Raw genomic sequence first — 20756 nt, 5'->3', positions numbered from 1 at the left:
CAGAAAAATGGCATTTTACAGAATCCCCAGCCTCTGGGTTTCTTGTGTGGGAAGGGTGGTTGAGGGACTGAGTAACACTACATTTTGAGGATCCCTGAGGGTGGTGTTGGTGCCACTTTGGTCTGGGTGTAAAGAGGGAAGGGCTGTGGCCCTTGCTTTCTTGGGTGTCTGTGCATCCAAAGAGGCTGTAAGGCAGGGCGTTTTTCTTGGATGGCCTTTACAACTATTTTATGATTTTTAAAATAGCATTTAAACTTATTTATTAATTGACAAAATTATATATATTTATGGTATACAGAAGGTTGGGGTGTGTGTGTGTGTATGAATGCAATGGTTAATTGAACTAATTAGCTTATCACTTTATATAGTCTTGGCTTTTTTTAAATGACGGGAATGCTTAAAGCCCACTCTCCTAGTGATTTTTCAGGTGTAGTGATGTACTTTTAACCACAGTCACCATGTTGTACAGCAATTCTCTTGAACTGATTTCTTTTGGTCAGAAGGCAATTCCTTCTTAGAAAAGAAAAGAAAGAATAGCCCTCCTGGGCACTCGCCCTGCAGACTGAATGAGAACAGGAGAAAGGCTTGAAAGTGTTCAGGGGGAAGGTGTGTGCTGGGAAAAGGTCTGAAGAGTGGATCTTTGTGAGCCAAGGCCAGCCTTGTCTATGCAATGAGTTCCATGTCAGCCGGGGCTACATAGTGAGACCCTGCATCAGAAGCAAAACCAAAGAAAACAACTCCCATATGAAAGGAATGAAAGCAGGCAGCAGGTACGGCCCCCACCCCCACCATCACCATCACCATTACCATCACCCCCACCATCACCATCATCATCACCCCCACCATCACCATCACCATCGCCATCACCAATTCTTTTGTGTAGTCAAAGCTTGTGCCACATTTCAAAACTTGTCCTATACTAATATTCTACATGCAGTAAATCTTTTAAACTTCACAGTACTTCCACAGTACCAGGACTGTTACCTCTATTTGATATGAGCGAAGGGAAACACAGAGAGGCTAGGCGCCTTCCTGTAGCGTAGCTAGCACTCAGTGCCTACAACTGTCCTTGGCCATCTCACCTTATTAAGAGAAAATGTGTAACAAAGAAATTAGAATGCAGCCCTCAACGTTCAGGTAACCCAAAAAGAGGCAAAAAAAAAAAAAAAAAAACCAAAAACAAAGCAAAACAAAACAACAACAAAAATCCCCATGAGATAACAAGGACACAAAGACCTGATGTAACAAAAGAAGGACGAAGCAAGATAACAAGCGAGGGTCCAGCCGTCAAGACCTGTGCTGTACAAGACTGAGGACCTGGGTTTCATTCTCAGATGTCAGATTGGAAGGAGAGAACCAACTCCCAAAAGTTACCCACTGACTTACACATGCATATTGTAGCACATACACTTGTCCTCTGTCTCTCTGTCTCTCTGTCTCTGTCTCTCTGTCTCTCTGTCTCTCTGTCTCTCTGTCTCTCTCTCTCTCTCCATTCCCCCTCCTTCTCTCTCTCCCCTCTCTTTTTCTTCATCTCATACACATACATTTTTGAAAGCAATAACTAGCAAAATGTCATATTTGCCACACCTGTTATCATATTAAGTATAAATAGGCTAACATTTCTAAAGGTTAGAACAGCCAGACCTAATTCTGCGTTGTCAACAAGAAGAGCAGTTCATACTTACTTAATGTTTTAGAGACAGGGTTTCATTTTATAGTCCAGGCTAGCCTAGAGATTTGTATTTTTCTGCCTCAGACTCCTGAGTGCTAAGATAAGAGGTTTGTGTAAGTTAAAAATAGAATGCTACAAAAGGGTATACCTTGCCAATAGCCATCCTCTTTTAAGGTGTTGCAGTTCCACATTACTGTCATAGAAAGTAAATCTCAAGGCAAAAATATTGGCAGAGAGAGAGAGAGAGAGAGAGAGAGAGAGAGAGACAGAGACAGAGACAGAGACACAGATAGACAGACACAGAGAGAAAGACAGAAAGATAAATAGGGAGAGAGACAGAGAGACAGTCAGAGAGATAGACACACAGAGAGACAGAAAGACAGAGACAGACAGAGAGAGAGACAGAGAGACAGAGAGAGAAAAGATTGTCCCATAGGAGTGAGTGGCTTAATGCACCAAAAGGATAAAATCGTTTTAAATATGCTGCGTCTACTCAAAAAGCTTTAACACACACTGAACAAAACTGAACAGACATGCAAGGAAAGCAAAGCTAAGCGATCGCCAGAGTCTGGTGTGACTGAATCACTGACAGGAAGTCAGCAGTGAAGGCTGGGATATCCTTAACTGGCCCAGTGCTTATCTGATATGTACAGTGCCCTAGGTTCCATTGTCTGCCAGAACACAGTGTATGTGGTCCTGTATACCTGTGTGTCAGCCACGGAGCAGGATGAGCAGAACTCGGCATCAACTAAGGCTACACAGTAGGTTTCAGACCGGAATGGGGAGGGGTGCAGAAGGAGACAGAGAGACAGAGAGACAAAACAGAGATAGGGAGAAAACAGACAGACAGACACAGCAGAAGGGTAGAGACAGAGAGACATAGATAGAGACAGACAGGCAGAGACAGAAGAAAGAGACAGAGACAGAGAGATCCAAACACGCAGAGACAGAGAGTCAGATTAAGAAAGAATGACAGAAAGACACAGACAGACAGACAGACAGACAGACAGAGAGGAGAGCACAGTTATGCTACAGAACACCTGAGCAGTATCAAACATCCCAACCTAACTGACATAAGGTGTGAATGCAGGTGTCCTTAAAACAGAGCAAAGGACAGAGAGCTATGAGCCCTCCATCGACCCGTCCTGGGAGTGTGGTGAACAGCCTGTGCCTTGGGGACCTGTGGGTCGCAAAGGGCTTTGGTGGAACCAAAGAACAAGAGGGCTGTGCTGGTCCAAACAAGAAAATGAAAAGGGAAAGGGGCAATCTTAATGATTGGCTTTAAACCCCATACTCCTTGCTAATGCAGACGAGGGGTGGAGATGCTGGGGGTTACCCCTGGTGTCCTCAGTGACTCCCTGGGTAAATTCTGAGCTGGGCCATGTGGAGTTAGCCAAGGTTCAGGTCTGTAGTTGGGGCTTAACTGAAGAAGAGTCTAAGCCCAGCTTCAATGCTTACTTGGACTCAGAAGGACTTTCACCATGATGAGCCTCGGTTTCTTTGTCTGTACAGTGGGATTCCAAACAATACATGAGGCTTTTATAAAATTTACGTCCTGTGCTATGTACGGTGACTGAAGAAGACAAGTAGCCATTTGGAAAGGAACTGACCTCCTTTCTAGAAGGGAAGACATGACGTAAACAGATGAATAGGAAACCCATGTACTATATCAGGCAGAATCAAAGCAGGAGAGGGGAAGAGGAGGAGGAGGCAGGAGCGTTCAGACACTGAAGAGAGTGAAGGAAGGCTTTCCCTCAAGGCACAGGGAACATTCCAAGTAAGCTGGGTGGGCAGGAAGGCACAAAGGCCCCGAGGTAGCCTGCACTTCTCTAGCACCCAACACTGGAGGCCAATGTGGCTGCAGCAGTACTCAAGGGAGTGCAGAGAGGTCGCCTTAGCAACAGCCAGGGCCATAGCTGAGTGAGATGGAGGTTTGCTGGATGTTTTCTAGCACTTGAGTGACAGGACCAAGTTTAAAAAGAAAAATTCAGAGTGTGGAATACGCTCCAGGGAGGCAAAGAATGAGCGAGAGGTTAAGAGGCAAGAGTAACAAGAGAGGCAGAAAAGTGAGGAAGGCTGGGAGTCCAGCAGAGGGGATGAGTGGGGACGAGGAGCTGGAGTCCGAATGCAGCTTGGAAACAGAGATTTGATGGTGGACTGTGTTCACGGGAAGAACGGGTGAGAGAGACATCCAGCCTGACTTTAGGGCTGTGGGTCTGAACTCCTGGCTGAAGGAGGTGGGGTGTCTGTTAAGACGGACCGGTGGTACCTTCTACTTCCCATAGGGCTGCTTTAGAGATAAGATTGGGAGAGAGATGTGAAGCACTCCTGCCCTTGGACTTCCGCATGTGGAGGGGTGGAAGGGTGATGAGAAGCCAAAAGCTACCTGGAGGGCACAATTCTCACACACTCCCTGATGCTAATGCTCAAAACCAAAAGAAGCAGTGCTGGTTTGAACTCCCTGCCTTTTAGAAACGACCTCGTAGAGTTATTCTGGATGGCCCAGGGCTGCATTCCCAAAACCACAGCATCTAATCAAGGAGATTTCCCAAGACTTCTGACTTTCTGTTCACATGCTAAAGTCTCAGTAAGCCTCAGCTGTGCACCTTCAAGGCTCTTTCCCCCAATGTTTAAGCTGTGACTTTACTCTGACTTCCCCATGCTCCCTACTCCTTGTGTTTAAATGGAAAAAAAAAGGTCCGTAAACATTGTGTGTGTGTTCATGTGTATCTGTGTGCATGTGCATGAGGTGTGTGGGCCTCTGGAGTTCAGATATTACCCTTGGATATCATTTGTCAGATGTTGTCTTTTTTTTTTTTTTAAATTAAAACAAGTTCTCCTCCGTAGCCTGCAGCTCACCAAGTAGGCTGTAAGTTACCTGAACCCTGCAGCCTCTACCACCCCAGTACTGAGATGACCACAGTGTGTCATCCCACCAAGCCTGGTTATGTGGAATTGGTAATGAACTTAGTCCTTGTCCCTGCTTGGCAAGTACTTTATAAAATGGGACATTTCCCCCAGCTCCCAACAGAGATGCTTTTACTTTAACTGAATCAATCCTTGTGGAGCAAACTTCATTTGCTCCAGTTTGGGCCATGTTGGTTCTGACTTAATGTCAGTGGATCCTTTGTTCACGCTTTGAGGCTGTTCTAGACTCCCTTGGTATATTTCTTGGCAGGGAGTAATTTTTGAATGGCAGCCTAGTGCGTCAATCATTGGGGAACTCGGTGGATATGAGCTAAGTATCTCCTCTATTATTCATTCTGTGAAGGTAGCCTACAATACATTAACACACTCACCTTCGAGTCCACAGATAAGTTCCTGAGTGGAAATCATGTCGAGCTCTCTCTATAGAGCCCATGAGGAGAATGAGAGAAACTGGGCTTTGTCCAACGCAAAGAACAACACTGTGTTGAGTGTCTGCTTGGGTGTGACTGACAGCATGTTTAGAAGGGGTTTGAAGAAGCCTGGCCTGTAGGCTGAGGCACTAACTCTGCCAAGGACTTTATAAAGGTCATGTGAGGATGGTGCTTCTGTTTGCTTACTTCCTCTGGTCAGCTTCCTGCCCTTTATCCTGCTTCCTCAGACTCTGCTTCCTGTAATAAATATGTATTTACTGTTTCTGAATCAATGTTGTGCTAAAAAATGGAGGATATTTTCTCAAATACTACGGAACCTGATAATCCTCAACTCTTTTTACCTAGAAACCAAGACTATGTAGCTAGGAGGGAGAAGGGATATTGGAAAAAATATTCTTTATATTTCTGAAAAATGTACCAGGAGTGTGATAGGGAGAAGGAAAAACTGACCTCAGAGACATGCCCCTGTGTATACATGTGGTATGTTTGTGTTGACACACGTGTGTGCTTATGTGCAGGCACTACCTCTGTGTGTGTATGTGAGTGTGTGTGTGAGTGTGAGTGTGTGTGTGAGTGTGAGAGTGTGTGAGAGTGTGTGTGTGAGTGTGTGAGTGTGTGAGTGTGTGTGAGTGTGTGAGTGTGTATGTATGTGAGTGTGTGTGAGTATGTGTGAGTGTATGTATGTGAGTGTGTGTGAGTGTGTGTGAGTGTGTGAGTGTGTGAGTGTGTGTGTGTGTGTGTGTGTGTTTGCAAGAGGCATCTTCATCAATCACTCTCTACCTTATTTTTTTGAGACATGTTTTCACATTGAACTTGGAGCTCACCCAACTGATAGACTAGTTGACCAGTAAGCTCCAGGAAACCTCCTGCCTCTGCTTGTCCAATGCTGGGATTACAGACTGGTGTTACTGCATGTAATGATTTCTGCCAGGTTATCTTTTAAGATGTGACCATGCTTGCCAAGCAAGCGTTCAAACTCATGTTTGCATAACAAGCACTTTATTGACAGGGCCACTTCCTCAATACAACTTTTTTGACGTAGTTTGAGCCCTCAGCCCAGGTTGACTTTGAACTTGTGCCACAGCCATCTGATAAGATACCAAGTGAAATAAGCAAACCTGGCTGAACTCACGAGTGATGGCTGAGTTAGGACTAAGTGTTAAGTAGCTAGTATCCTTCCTCACAGGCTTCTCCCACTTCAACCCCACCTCTGGCTTCAGGAATAGCCCAGTTTCAACAATATGATGCGTAACTTCTACAAGCCTGAGGCACAGGTGGCGTCCAGCTTGTGAGCAGCCTTTGAGAGCCATCATAGCCAGCCACTAACCACATGATGTGGGCTCTGCTATTTTGCAAGGATGTCTACTTCCTGGCCTGGTTGTTACTTTGGATTTCTTGCAGGCTTCTTTTCAACTGGCCCCCATTGCTGGCTATCACTTGGCACAGCGCTTCTTACTTCCATAGACTTGGCCATGGATGCAATCTTGAGTTTTCAAGGGAGTGGAAGAAAGTTTCCCAGTCACTTGAATGTCATGGGGAATGACAACCAGTCAAATGGCACCTACAGAGCATTTGACAAAAAGCCCAGTTTCTTTCGCTGTCTAGCGTATGCCTTCATAATTTTACTGTCCTGATCCTCTGCAAAGGATCACACCTTAACAGATAAATTAGCAGGCAGTGGTTCCACAGAAAACTAATCATTAACAACCCCTTTGATTGAAAAACAAAACAGAACAAAAACAATGCTTTGTTCTGTAAAGTTAAACCATATTTCCCTATTCTTTTTGTTCTGTCCAAAGCCACTCACTGGCCATTCCTAAAAACCTTCACAGAATGAAGGCTGCACATAACACATTTTGGGGAGTTATTACCTCAGTGAACCTGACATCACTTCTGATCCATCACTTGCTTAAATCTCATGAAGGTGGCCATTCACACCAGTGAGAGGGAGGTACTTCTGGAGGCCTCTGGCAGGAGCACAGAACCAATAAGACCTCTCCAAGCACAAACTCCAGCATGCTGTGTCCAGAGTTTAACTGTTTTGGGGGAGTCTGCTGGGAGGGGTGGGGAGTTAATCTCTTGATGGTACAAATGGAGATGCAGTGTCTGTAGTTAAAGAAGTCTATGGGAACTGTCAGCACCATGTTCTTTAATCACTGCTAGCAGGCACCTCCCAGCTCCTTCCACACAGCTCTCCCAATCCCTTTGGGTTTTGCTTAATTCATTTCTGCACTTCTAGAGATCCAAAACTGAGTCTTACAAATGCCAAGCGAGCGATCTGTCCCCAAGGTATGCTCCCCTCTTCTCTTCTATTGCTGTCTCTAGAAATGAATGTACATACATCTCAGATTGGGAAGGAAACACTTACCCAGAGTGCTTCATGTTTTGAGGCTTATCCATTCGGACAGCGAGTTTGATTTTGAGGTCTTGATCGGGGCAGTTTTTGGAGACTGTCATTTTGTGCCACTCGGATTGTTTGGGGCTGTTTGGGGTGGGATGGAGGATAACCTATAAGAAGAAAGCATACATTTTTTTTTCAGAAGACAGAAGCAGCACACAGTCATACCTTTTAGAATCCAACGTTTTGATGTAAAGACATGCAACCCCTAGCCAGTGCTGAGACTACTCTGAACGGTGGGTGGCTGAGATGACACGGTCACTTCCTACCAGACAAAATGCCCTCTGGCTAGGTCTGTAGAAGCAAGGAGGTTTTTCTAAGATTCAGAAGTAGTAGGGTAACCTGAGAGAGAGAGAGAGAGAGAGAGAGAGAGAGAGAGAGAGAGAGAGAGCAAGCATTGCCCGTCTCCCATTAACCATGTCAGTCCCTCGAGAAGAAACGTTATGTTTGTAATAGACAGCTCTTAGCTACTCCTTCCTTCTCCAGTTTCTACAACTTTCAGATTACGAGAAACACCTCAAAGCCTGTGGCAGGGGCAGAGGGAGACAGAATAGTGGGGAATGAGAGATTTAGACAGGGGAGAAGTCTATGCCATGTCAGGGGTCTGGCAAGTGGACTGGGATTTTTCTCTTCCAGCTCCTCATTGTGCTTTGAGAGGCTCCAAGCAACCTCCACTCTAAAAAAAAAAAAAATGCCTCTTGGCAGCATGTCAGACACACTTTGCTGTGGTGTACTTTAGGGTTGGAGGGTGGGGGGGGGCAAAGCTAGGAGGCTACCAAGAGCTCCATCATGCTCCACTGCTGGAAAGTAGTTTTGATCAGATAGTCCAATAGCAGCATGCTAGAATTTTATGTTGTATTGGTTACTTGTTATATGAGGAACCTACAGGTGATTTAAAGACTCTGAGCAGACGTGTGAACACAGAGCCAAAGCACAGAAGGGATGGGGCACCTGGGATTTGGGATCTGCAGGGACTCCCCATAGCAGCCCTAGGGATTGCTGAGTGATGGTGACACTAATGGTGGTGTTACTCAGCTATCTTTAGGGGACAGGTGCTGTACCAGAGCGTTCCATTACACCATGCCTGATGTCCTGACTGACAGCACATTCTCTGCCTGTGACATTTACCTGGCTTTGAACTGAAGGCACAGTGCTACTAGGCCAGGGTGTGGTCCCAGCGTTCCCTTACAATTTGCCAGGACTCAGCTTGCTAATGCAATCTGAAGCTAGCTGGGAGAGTGTTATCTCTGAGCCATCTTTCTAGCTCTAGAGAATTCTTCGAAACATTTAAAAAATTATATTTATTTATTTATTATTTACTTATGTGAGTGTGTGAATATGTGACTGTGTGTTCTACAATGTGTATAGTATGTGTTTATGTATGTATAGTGTGTGTATGTGTGTGCAGTATGGGTATATGTGTATGCAGTATATCTGTGAGTACATAGTATGTGAGTATTTGTTTGTATAAGGTATGTGTAGTGTGTGTATAGGTGTGTGGGGTGTGTATGTATAATGTATGTATGTGTGTGTAGTGTGTGTATAATGTGTGTATGTAGTATGTGTGTGTATGTGTATAGTGCATGTAGTATGTATGTGTGGGTGTAGTGTGTATAATGTGTGATATATGTGTGTATGTGTGTTGGGGTATGTGTGTGTATGCATAGGTCAGAGAAAAAAGTACAGAATTCAGTTCTCTCCTCCCAGTCTGTGGGTTCTGAGGATTGACCTCGGGTTGTTGAGCTTGGTGGTAAAGTCCTTTGCCTTCTGAGCCATCTCACTGGTCTCTGAAGTGGATTTTTTTGCAACTAACAGTTTCTTTATCTTTGTTTGGACACAGAGAGAAGGGAGCTATCCATCCGGCTGTGTCAGTCTGGCGGGAGAGAGGGTCAGGAGAAACATGCAGGCAAGCAGCAAAGGGAGGGCCAGTACAAGCTATGACCAGGCCAGTGGAAAGTAAGGCCTCTGTTTCCTTCTGTTCCTGCTTGCTTGGTAAAGTCAGAGCAGCAACAGCATCCTGTACCCAGGGAGCTCATTAGCATCCCTCCAGCACAGAGATCTCAGGTGAGTTCCCACTGGCAATACGGTAGCCATTCAGAATGCCACTCCACAAAGCCTCCTACTGGTTCCCTTGCCATCACTCTCTAGTGAGGTCTCTGCAGGGTGGATGGAGAGATGGAGTTCCAGCACTCTTCGGTCTCCACCTGCAGCCCTCACCATGCTGAAGACGGGCTAGGGCCCTCTTCCTGTGTGTCGGCACCTTGGAAGGATGAGGGCCCTTCAGGATGTGTGAAAGGCACCCTGTTACCTCACCTGGGCACCCCAGGCTGCTGACTGAGCACTATGTTTTCTTAGCTGAAGCCATATACGCTGTGCGGATGTGAACTGGCAGCTACAAGCCACCCCCAGGAGGCTGCACATCAGCTATCAGGGCTTCTTCTCACAGAGTGGGCAAGCCTGCTGGGGCTGCCATACCCTGGCTTTTTTCCAAGCCGATCACTGGCCTGGGCCTATCTCCCTCTACCTATCTATTTGCCTTTCCTGAGAAAGGCGTCCCCACTGCACAGAGGGACCACTTCTTACTGTATGCTTTTCTCCCAGGACTCAGCTTGAGCACTTCCCACACTACGCTCTAGCTTCTGGCTTACGCCTGTGCCCTGTCATGCTGCAGGTTAACAATTTCTGCCCCAGCTCGCTTCTGTTTACCCCGTGTGCAGCACTAACAATCAGATCCAGCAGGCCTGCCACTGTGCCTGCTCTATTAAGAGAGGGAATAGACTCGTATATAATCATATATACCATGATCTTGTTCATTTAGGTAGGGTTCATTTGGTTAAAAATGTGGGAAAATGTGTAAACCCCTCCCACACAGACACACTGGAGGCTGGAGCTGGGAGTGAGGGCAGGCCTGGGTGGTGGCAACCTCTTCCTACCCGAAGGAACACTTTCTTTATTAAGAGTATATTTAAAAAAATCATTTATTTTTTAAAGTTTGATGCACATGAAACATAAAATAGATGAATAAATGAAATATGACTGAAGGAATGAAGGATCCTGGAGGATGGTTCTGCTCAGCTTGGTAGAACTGGCTCATTAGAGCACTATATGGTCTGCTGAACCTAAAAAAGATGGTGCCACCATGTCCCTCAGTTGCCACCTTCAGACCTACCTCCTGCAGAGCGCACCAGCCCGAGGGAACATGGCCTCAGGCTGACCTGCACTAAGGAGGAGAGAGTTTCTGAAGCAGGAAGGAAGGAAAAAAAAATGAGCATCTAGGCAGCCAGATGCAAGTTTCTGTGTGGAGAGCAGCAATCTCCAGGCCTCCGTCACCTCAGCAGAGTCCTGCTTTGTTCTTTTCCTCACAGGGGCAATGCGGTGTGAAGATGACTGGTGAGCTGTCCACATTCCCTTTCTGACAAGATACTTTATCCCTGCAGGCTCCGTGTGAGTATCTAGTATCCGCCTTGGGGACACTTATGAAATCCTTAAAGGGCTGAGCTTAATAGCATCCTGAGGTTAGCATCCCAGGGGCTGGTAATTGTGTGGCTGGGTTCTCTGTGCCTCCGCAACTGAATGGGTGGGGTGGGTACATTTAGCACTGGATAAGGAGAAAGAGTCTTCTGGACAGGAACAACCTGTAGGTGCCTGACTCTGTTATCTCCTGATATCAGGATACACACACACACACACACACACACACACACACACACACACACACACACTAAAACAACCTGTTTCCAGTCAACTCTGTCTACTCCTAACTATGTGCTGTGTAACATCTTAGAGCGTGACATTGTGAGCCTGTTTCCAGGGAAGAGGACTTTCCTTGAGGTTGTTCAATGGATCAGTCAGTTGGTTCACTGATACCTAGACTTGTGGTTCTGCCTGTAACAGCAGGGCTCGAACCTTCCATTTACATAATGTTCTCCATGTTGAGGTAATCAGAACACTTCAGTTACAGTATAAACTCTGAATGTCACCATTAAGACATGGATTGGTTTCTTATTATGTTGGTTTTAATGTTGCCAGGAGGTTGGGTAGCTTAATGCCAATGAATTTCACGTTAGTCACTGGCACTGCACGCCTTTGCTATAAATAATGCCCCAGTGTGTGGCTGAGGAGTCTCCCCAGCCTGTCTTCTGACCCACACTTGTGTCAGAGTTTATGGAAGAGACCCCGTGGCTCAGGGAGGTTGAAAGACTGACTCAAGGTCTCACAGCTAATAGAGCATAGTCCAGCATATAGCCCCGAATGTCGGCCCCTCAGTACTTGCAGTGCTGTTTCTTCAAGACTTGGGGACATCACAGATACCCCAGCTGCATTCTGTCAGTGGCTCTTGCCATAGGGGGCACTTACCCGCCCGAGTTCCTTGTCTTCCAAGGCCAGGACACCAGTGCTCTCTGTGAATAGCTTTACTTTAACAGCTGGCAGCGCGTGGGTTGTAGAGAAGTCGCCTTGAGTGCCCCAGCTGTGGAGAGAATGTTCGAGTCAGTGTAGACAGGTGCCCCTCGGTAGCTCTTCTCTGTCTCCCCAGAAAGAGCAAATGCAGGGTTAACCCAAGGCATCGCAGACTGTCACACCCACTCCTGTGCCCCCCGAAAGCTGCCAGAGCAACAGAAAGTGTTGATTAACTTGTGAGATGAAAACGAGGCAGATGCTCGGGAAGCTGCCATAGGCCTTCCCAGAGTGCCTCGCAGTCAGTTTCCCACTGCTGCGCCCTTCTCAACAAGCGGCAGCACACATTCACCAGCCTTACAACTCGGCCCTGGAATGCCTGCTGCATGGACAATGGGATTTTGCACTGTGAGTCTAGGCTAGCTCCTGGCCTTACAGAGAGACTTCAGCAGCCATGGGTCACAGGTTGGGAAGCCGCCTCAATCCATTATGTAGCTGCAAATGAAGTACTTCGTGGAAGGACCTGCCGCCATATGCACTGAGCCTGCCTTACCCCTTCGACTCCAAGCACTGTTCCAAGGCACAGCCCTGATCCTTCCCTGGGCTGCCTTCTCACCTGCTCCCTTCATGGGCCTTCTGCTTTTGCTACCTCTGGCCTTCCTGTTACCTGCCGTTTTTCTCTGGTGGCAGTGTTTCTTCCTTCACACGTTTTCAGGGATTGGCCCAAATGTCACCTTCTGGGAGAGCATGCCTTCTGATCTCATAGTCTAAGCTGGGTCCAGGTATCAACCTGTCCAGTACAGCAGGCATTCCAACCCCTGGTTGAGGTTAACTGACTCAGCCCCGCTTGACTGAGACTCGTCTTTCTTTCAGCTCTGTGATCACAGGGGCTCTGCTGCTCATTCGTATCGCAGCCCTTACCACTTAACAGGGTGCTTCATACATAGGAGGAATAAATATTTTGGAAGAATAAATAATATCAAATACATGTTCTTTTACAGGACCCAGGAAATAAGTACAGACAACAGCTTTCATCTACAGATTGTTTTGCATGATGTAATCAGTTTCCCATACTGTCAGGCATTTGTTAAAATCTGATTTTAATGACTAGAGTGTTGCATTGTGTAAATACATTGAAGCCTATACAACTATTAGTCTATTATAGCAAGCAAGTTGGGTAGAGAGTGCTTAAAGAATTTACCTCTGATTATCTCCTAGCGACAAAGACCTAGATGGGAGATGTTTCTTGATCAGGAAACAGGTTTATCATTTATGTTTAGTACTAAACATACTTAAGGTCTGTGATACCTACTCTTAAGGCATTTCATGTAAAGACAGCACCTGTCCCATATCTGGAGTTGAGTATAAACCAAAGGCATCATTCTTACTTGGCACAGGGCATTGCTTCTATGGCCCTATTTGGACATCATTGGTATTCTTTACGATGATTTATATATTTTTGTTGCATGTGTATGAGTGTTTTGCCTGCATGTACCATGTGCACCACAGATGTGCTATATATAGAAGCCAGAAGAGGGGTTTGGATCCCCAGGAACTGAGGTAAGGATGGTTGTGAGCTGCCTTGTGAGTTCTGGGATGCGAACCTGGGTCCTCTGCGAGAACAACGAGTGTTCTGAAATGATGAGTTACCTCTTCGGCCCTCGTGGGTATTAGGGAACCTCATATTTTACTCTGTGTCTCATGTCTGCTTTTGTTTCTTCTTTCATAAAACTGTAGAAACACAACTGTTAATCTCAGTTTTGTACTTCACGAAGGAAATTCCATGCAATAAACTAAGAGGAATAGAGAGCCTAGGAGGCACAGGCAGATCACCAGAGTCAAGCACCTGGGTCTGGGAGATATGTGTGAAGGAAGTCAGGACAGGCACAGAAGCTTCAGGGAGAGGACACAGGTGGGTATGAGATGGAACAAAATAGACAGGTTTCAACAAAATGGCAAAGCCATACACATCCAAGCAAGAACTTCCAGCAGTGGTTCCCAGCACCGTCCTAAAGACTTGGGATGGGAGGATCTGCCCTAGCAAAGATGCCGTAATGAAGTGAACCAGAACATCCCTGCTCATAGCCCGACTGAGTCACATGCAAACTGGAGGGTTTGGGATGAGCTAACATCCAAGTACATGAAGTCCCTCAGAAGTAAAATAAGTTCACCTCATCGTCATTGTAATTGTAACAGCTGCAGGCTTGGAACACAATGGGATCCCAGTAAACCCTGGCTCTCTTTCCATTCCCGAAGTAGGAAAATGTGTAGTTACAGTAGCACATGCCTATCGTGTGCACATACTTATCAAGCAGCTCCTGTAAGACAATCGTGGCTATTACAACCCCACTAAATAACTGAGAACATTTCACATACAAGAAAACTCAAGACAGAGTCCGTTCCTTTGCAAGATCCCAGTAAGGTCCCTTCAACCTCAAGGGATGGGGATGTAGCCTACACTGTTGGGCCCAGCTCATCTGACACTTCGCTGGAGAGATTTCCTGACATATTTAGCAGAGACTGACTCTCATCTGACCACTGCTGCTACTACGCAAGGATGTCCTACCTAAAAGCTCAACCCCCCCCCCCCCCGCTTCCATTCCTGCCTCCTGTTCTTGGTCTTTTCTGGACTGGGCATTGAACTAGGGTCTCAAACATGCTGAGAAAATATTCTACTACTGAACTAGATCCCAGTTTGTCTTATTACTTTTAACTTTGACACATATTTCCCACTGGTTTGCTCTGTCTGGCAATGAATCCACTTGTGGCCAGGGTTGTCTTTGGCCTGGAGAAGCCTTTAGCCTTACTGGAGCTGGGTCTCAGGCCTGTACCACCTGTGCAGCTGGGCCTTCCCGGGCCTTAGGGATGGATATCCTGGGTTGTTTAGTAGAAAGCAACTCAGTTTGCCTGGACTCCTGAAGGTCCCCAAGGTTGGCTTACTCATAGGTCTGCGAAATGACTCAGACTGGGGGCAGCATGGTACCTCAGAGACCAGAAGCTGAATAACTGGATGGAATTCAGGCCGTTAGAGTTGACTGCTTTCCTACTGGGAGCTTTGGCTCACACCAAGTAGTCAGGTCACAGACAAACCCCAATTTATCTCTCAGACTTTAAAAATAGTAACCCAGCCCAGTGAAGCAGGCAAAACAAGAGATTCTATTCTAATCAAGACTAGGTACATGATCTTCAGGGAGAAGTCACACACACACACACACACACACACACACACACACACACAGAGATCCACTGACAGAGACACATACATATATGCACAAATAGGCACACACAGACACACACACACACACACACACACACACAGAGAGATCCACTGACAGAGACACATACATATATGCACAAATAGGCACACACAGACACACACACACACACACACACACACAGAGAGAGAGAGAGAGATCCACTGACAGAGACACATACATATATGCACAAATAGGCACACATAGACACACACACACACACACAGATCCACTGACAGAGAGACATACATATATGCACAAATAGGCACACACACACACACACACAGAGAGAGAGAGAGAGAGAGAGAGAGAGAGAGAGAGAGAGAGAGATCCACTGACAGACACATACATATATGCACAAATAGGCACACATAGACACACACACACACACACACACACACACACACACACACACACACCCCTAAAACATATTTAAAATGGTGGGAAAACACCAGGGATTTTTCTTTTCTTCAGTACTTCCTCTGCTCCATTGCCTTGGGGGGATTTCATTTCACAAGTATTTTCACGACAAAGTCACCATGAACTGCAAGATGGCCACAGGAGAAGACTAAAGCAAAATGGGCCCTTCCTGAGCCAAAGGCCTCTGCCTGACACCTCTGAGGCCAACACCAAGTCAATCACTCGGGGGTAATAGATGATTGCACAGTGAGTGTAGGCTATCCCAGGCAGTTGACAGGAAACGTCTGTGCAGCCTTAAGGAATGACTGGGTTCAGTGAAGGTGACTGCAGGCTCTTTCCTATCAAGGAGGCTTAATTCTTGGACTCTGCCCATACCTCTACCCTGTGGAGGAAAAACATTCTGGTTCCTCCTTTATCATAGTTGGTATCCACACTGTTCCATGCAAGGCAGGGTACCTATGTTAGAAGCATTGTGAGTTATAGTTGCATCTTTTAAAAAACCTGCTAGCTATTCTGTGACCTGTCTACATCTGTGAACCCATAGTTACATGGATTCTGTAATGCATGCTACCACACTCACAGGAAGTGAAGGGCAGTCTACTTACACACAGCTGCGCCCTTACTCCCTTCATTCTATCACATACACTCAGGGACTTTAAACAGTCATCCCTGTAACTCTAGGGAAGCTTGGTTTTGAGACTCCTGGGATTCTGAGTCAACTTGAGGCGACTCAGTTCCCTCTTCTGTCACTATGGGTTCATAAGTGTAGACATTACACAGAATGGCTAACGTGCTTTTTAAAAAGGTAATATGCAAATACAACTCATGATGCTTCTAGATAGACGTCATGCCTAGCTTGGAGTCATCTAGGTACCAATTATGATAAAGGAGAAAGTTCTTGCTCAAGCTGGAAAAGACAGGGTAACATTTTCATAGTCTACCCCTCACAGGATAGAGGTGTAGGAGGGTCTTGGAATTAATCCTTCTTGATAGGACAGAGTTGGTAGTAGCCTTCACTGACTAAAGTGATTCACCTTCACTGATCTGTAGGTTTGAGTTTATTGCCCATGTTTAATGTGGTTTTCTACAATGCTACATTTGATACATGGAGGAGATGGCTGTGTTTGGAGTACAGTGACTGAGTGTCCGTGATGTCAGACAGCATGCAGAGCAAAGCATATGACAGCTCTCTGGGGAGCCAGGTATGGATGCTTGTAGGTCAAACCGTGGTTGGCTCACAAAGCTAAGGGCTGGAAGGACCATGGATGCCAGTGACAACAAGGTTAGAAAGCACCACCAGCACAGAGTGAAGAGGATAGAAAAGTTATCATCTATAGCTAAACCTCCAAATATGAAGGCATGTGTGGTGGGACAACTACTTAAGTCCTTTTGTAAGGAGGCACAAGAGTTTAACTTGGAGGACAAACAAGTTGAGCAATTCCTAAGCTCACAGCTGAAGGTTGTGCCTAATGAACCCTTCTTCCAGGAAGTGATTTCTAAGTATCCACTGTAGGCAAATCACCAGTGCCTCAGGTGCTGCTAGATCCAGGTCAGTAGGCTATTTCCCCAATCGAGATTCCATTTTACCACAGTCAAAAGGGTATCAGTATCAGCAAAGACCAGCAGCCACTGAGAATTGGGGGGATAGAAGACTCTTGAACACTGTTGCTTTGAATGTAAGTCAGTACACACCCTAGAGAAACCAGTGTTGGGCTTCTTCCAAACAAACATCACGTGACCCAGTGTGGCCTACCTGGGTATAAACCCAAAGGACCCAAAGTCCTTCATGTAGAGATTTTTCACACATCCATGTTCACTACTGTACTGCTTAGAGTAGCCAAGATGGGGAACCAGCCTAGATGCCTGTTAGAAAATAAAGAAAATACCTGTACACATAAAAAAAAAGAATGAAATTATGTCACTTGGAGGAAAATGGGTAGAACTGAGATTATCATGTAAAGTAAAATAATCCAAGTTCATAAAGATGAATACCATATTTTTCTCATATGCATTATATCTATATCTATATATATATCTGTTTGTGTCTATGTGTGTATGGGTGTGTGTGTGTATGAGAGAGGGTGGGAGGGAGGGAGAGAGAGAGAGACAGAGAGAGAGAGAGAGAGAGAGAGAGAGAGAGAGGAAAGTAGAAGATGAGAGGGGAGGTAAGAATCTAAAAGGTGGAAGGGGAACAAGAGAAGAGGGAGAAAATAATATATATATGTATATATACAAACACAGTTGCATATATACGTATATGATACATTTATAATATATGATATAAATATGTGTATAAAGCCAGTTGGGCTGGCTAAAGGGGGATATAATCAAAGTACATTTATTTATGTGCATGATAAATAAAAATAATAACACAGAGAGCAGTACTGAGCCCAGAAGGTGAGTGGAGGGATTTGCAGGAGAGAGCTACTGCACACGCTGTGTTTAAGTCAATAGTGTGCATGCAGATGGCACAAAGCCCTCACTTTCAGGATGTAGGACAAGGGTTGCTAAGCCATGGCCATGGGTTGGTTCCAGCTGTCTACTTGCTTATGTATCTATAACTCATGAGTCAAGAATGCTGTTTACATTTTCAAGAATTCCTCTGTGCATGCATCTGGGTGTTGTACGTTCACATGTTGTGTGTGTGGGCATACCTGTGTGTACATGTGTGATGGCTAGAGGAAGATGAAGTGTGTCCTGCTTCATTACTCTATGCCTTATTCCCATGAGACAGAATCTCTTCCTGAACTGGCTGGATGTGTTTTGCCAGGCTGGCTAGCCAGCAAGCTCCAGCTATCTTTCATCTCCATTCCCTTCTCACCTTGCTGGCACTTATTACAGGTATATGTGGTTAGGGGACATGCTTGGCTTTTTCCCTGGATCCAAATTCTGGTCCTCACGCTTACCCAGCTGGTGGTCTTACCAAGCCCAGTTTTCAAGTTTGTAAATGATTGAAAACAATGAAACAAGACTACTATTTTGTGATATATGAGATCTCCATGGAAATTCAAGTTTTGAAGCATAACAACAGTTTTATTAGCATGTGCCTACGCTTATTCACTACAAGATGTCCAAGGCTCCCGCTGCACCATAGTTAAGTAGCTGTCACTCAGATCACATGGCCCATGAGCTTGAAATATATCCTCTTGGACAAGCCCTGCTATGAGGGTGAAATTGCCTGTTCATCAGTGGAGTCGTGTTTATTCTCATTAGGACCTTAAAGGTGTGCTCACCTAGCACAGCCACAAGACCAACTCTACATGAACACTTGCAAGGACAGCTCATCCCATGTTGAGCTAATCTACCATCCTGCCTTCCTCATGAAGCTCTTTTTAGCACTCCTAGTGCACTGGAAGATCAGACTCTGGGACTTGATGTGTCAGCTGGGTAAGCCTGAAGACTAGGGTTCCAGTCCAGGTCCCCTAACCGCATATACCTGTGGTAAGCTCCAGCAAGGTAAGATTGTGTCTCATGGGGAATAAGGTAGAGGGTCATGGAGCAGGACACCCTTCATCTTCCTCTAGCCTCCTCAAGTGCACACACAGGTATGGACACACACAGCACACTTCAGACATGTGGTGCCCAAAAACTGCCTCAAGATCAACTTGAACCTGCTGACTCACTCGGTCGCACTACATTATTACTAACATCCAGCAAGAAGCATGAGTAGCAGACAATTCATATTTCAAGGGGGCAGGAGTGACTCTGAAGTCACAGCACATTACTTCTGCAAATGTATTGCGTGGTGCCACTGCTCTGAAAACGGACACTTTGATCTGGGAAGAAAGGCAGTGCAGGGTGGGGAGGGCTCCCCAGTCAAGCAACCTCGTACTGTGTGTTTGCCAAGAGCATCTGCTCTATCTCAGCCACATCTCTGTTTACTATTTAAAGCCTCTTATTTGCAGAAGCCTCTCTGGACCATATGTTATCAACAAATGTTGCTAATCAAATACACACGGTAATTTTCATTAGAATTTTCCCCCCATGCCCAACAACAACAAAAATCCCACATTGCCACAAAGGGAATATACCTCCCCAAATGACAGCAAACATCTACCACAAACCTTTGACAACAGTAATATTTATGAACGCACATGTAAGCCAAGAACCTACTCACGTTAGGCATTTAAAGACCCTTGGGGAACTGGATTTTGTGCAGGTTGGTGTGGGGGCTGCGGCTGGGGGTGGGTTGATGTCATTTGTTGCCATGGTGATGCTCAGCATAAGGCCATAATTCATGCCACAGAGATTGGATTTCATTTATTCAAGGTATATGGCTCATGTGGGTCGGGTGTTAAATCAGTGTAGTTTATAAAATGAACTGGGCTTTAACAAGAGAGGAGTATCATTTTGAGGAATAAAAGTACCCTGGCCCTGTTGCTGACAGGGAATGTTGATAACTGCCTGGAGGCAACTGCATTACAATCTTTGGGCCTGCCTTTCAGCTGATTGTGTGATAACTTACTCCACTCAAATCAATTGTGCCACCACAGTGTGTCCCATGTAGGCTAATTGATAGGCTGTGATTTGGGGCCTTTAGAATACTAGGAAAGGAGTAGTAATCTTAATCTACATAGAGAAGGTGGAGTTCTGTAGAAGCCAGGTTGTTGGGAGGTGGAAAAATGAAAGCTTTTGTTTGCCTCCTTGGCATTTCCCTTGCAGGGTCTCCTCTCTCAGTATCTGAGACCCCCACCCCATCCAAGCATCAGCATGAACTTGGCTCCCTCACCTCTGTTCTTTTAAGACTTTCCCTGGCTTAGCCAATCAGACTGTGCCAACCACCCATACAGCATTCTTGTTTCCTCCCTCAGACCTCTTGTGTACAGCCCAAGTCTGCTCACTGCAAAGAGGAGGAAAGCAGGAAATGAGAGGTTGAGAATGCTGGGTAGGGGTGGGGCAGCAGAACAAGACTCTACCATCAGGGTTTAAATCTGACCCCATTTCTCTTGGTCTCTTTGGGCTCCACTGAAGAGGGGTAAGGGCAAGGTCTCTACCTCATTCCTTCATCTCTGAAGTCCCAGCTCCTAGCAGAGTGACTCTTATGCAGACTTACTCATGGGCATCAGGAGTGGGAACTCAGTCACTAGCAGTAAATCCGCCCCACATGTGTAAATATATGGGTAGGAATCAAGGTAAGAACAAAATATAACAATACTCAGCTACCAACTGAAATCCTTTGGCATGGTTGATGGAGTAAGAAGATCTTTAAGCTTCCTAAGGGCAGAGACCAAGCCCACCCTTTTACTGTGGTACGTCAA

General features: G+C 45.8%; 1 protein-coding gene across 15 annotated transcripts in view; it reads right to left on the bottom strand.

Annotated features, from left to right (window-relative positions):
• The window catches only part of Cadps (calcium dependent secretion activator), a 454141-nt gene that overhangs the window by 168314 nt on the left and 265071 nt on the right, over positions 1–20756 (bottom strand). For all 15 annotated transcript variants that reach the window (XM_039093071.2, XM_063274046.1, XM_039093064.2 and 12 more), the window contains exons 7-8: positions 11786–11897; positions 7400–7539 (exon numbers count right to left, since the gene is read on the bottom strand). In XM_039093071.2, the coding sequence (XP_038948999.1) occupies positions 7400–7539; positions 11786–11897 (252 nt within the window). The remainder of the gene's footprint in view (positions 1–7399; positions 7540–11785; positions 11898–20756) is intronic.

This window comes from Rattus norvegicus, chromosome 15 (assembly GCF_036323735.1).
Source record: "Rattus norvegicus strain BN/NHsdMcwi chromosome 15, GRCr8, whole genome shotgun sequence".
Classification (NCBI taxonomy): Eukaryota; Metazoa; Chordata; class Mammalia; order Rodentia; family Muridae; genus Rattus; species Rattus norvegicus.
Note: the sequence above shows the minus strand (reverse complement) of the source record. Positions and strands in the feature narration are given on the sequence as shown.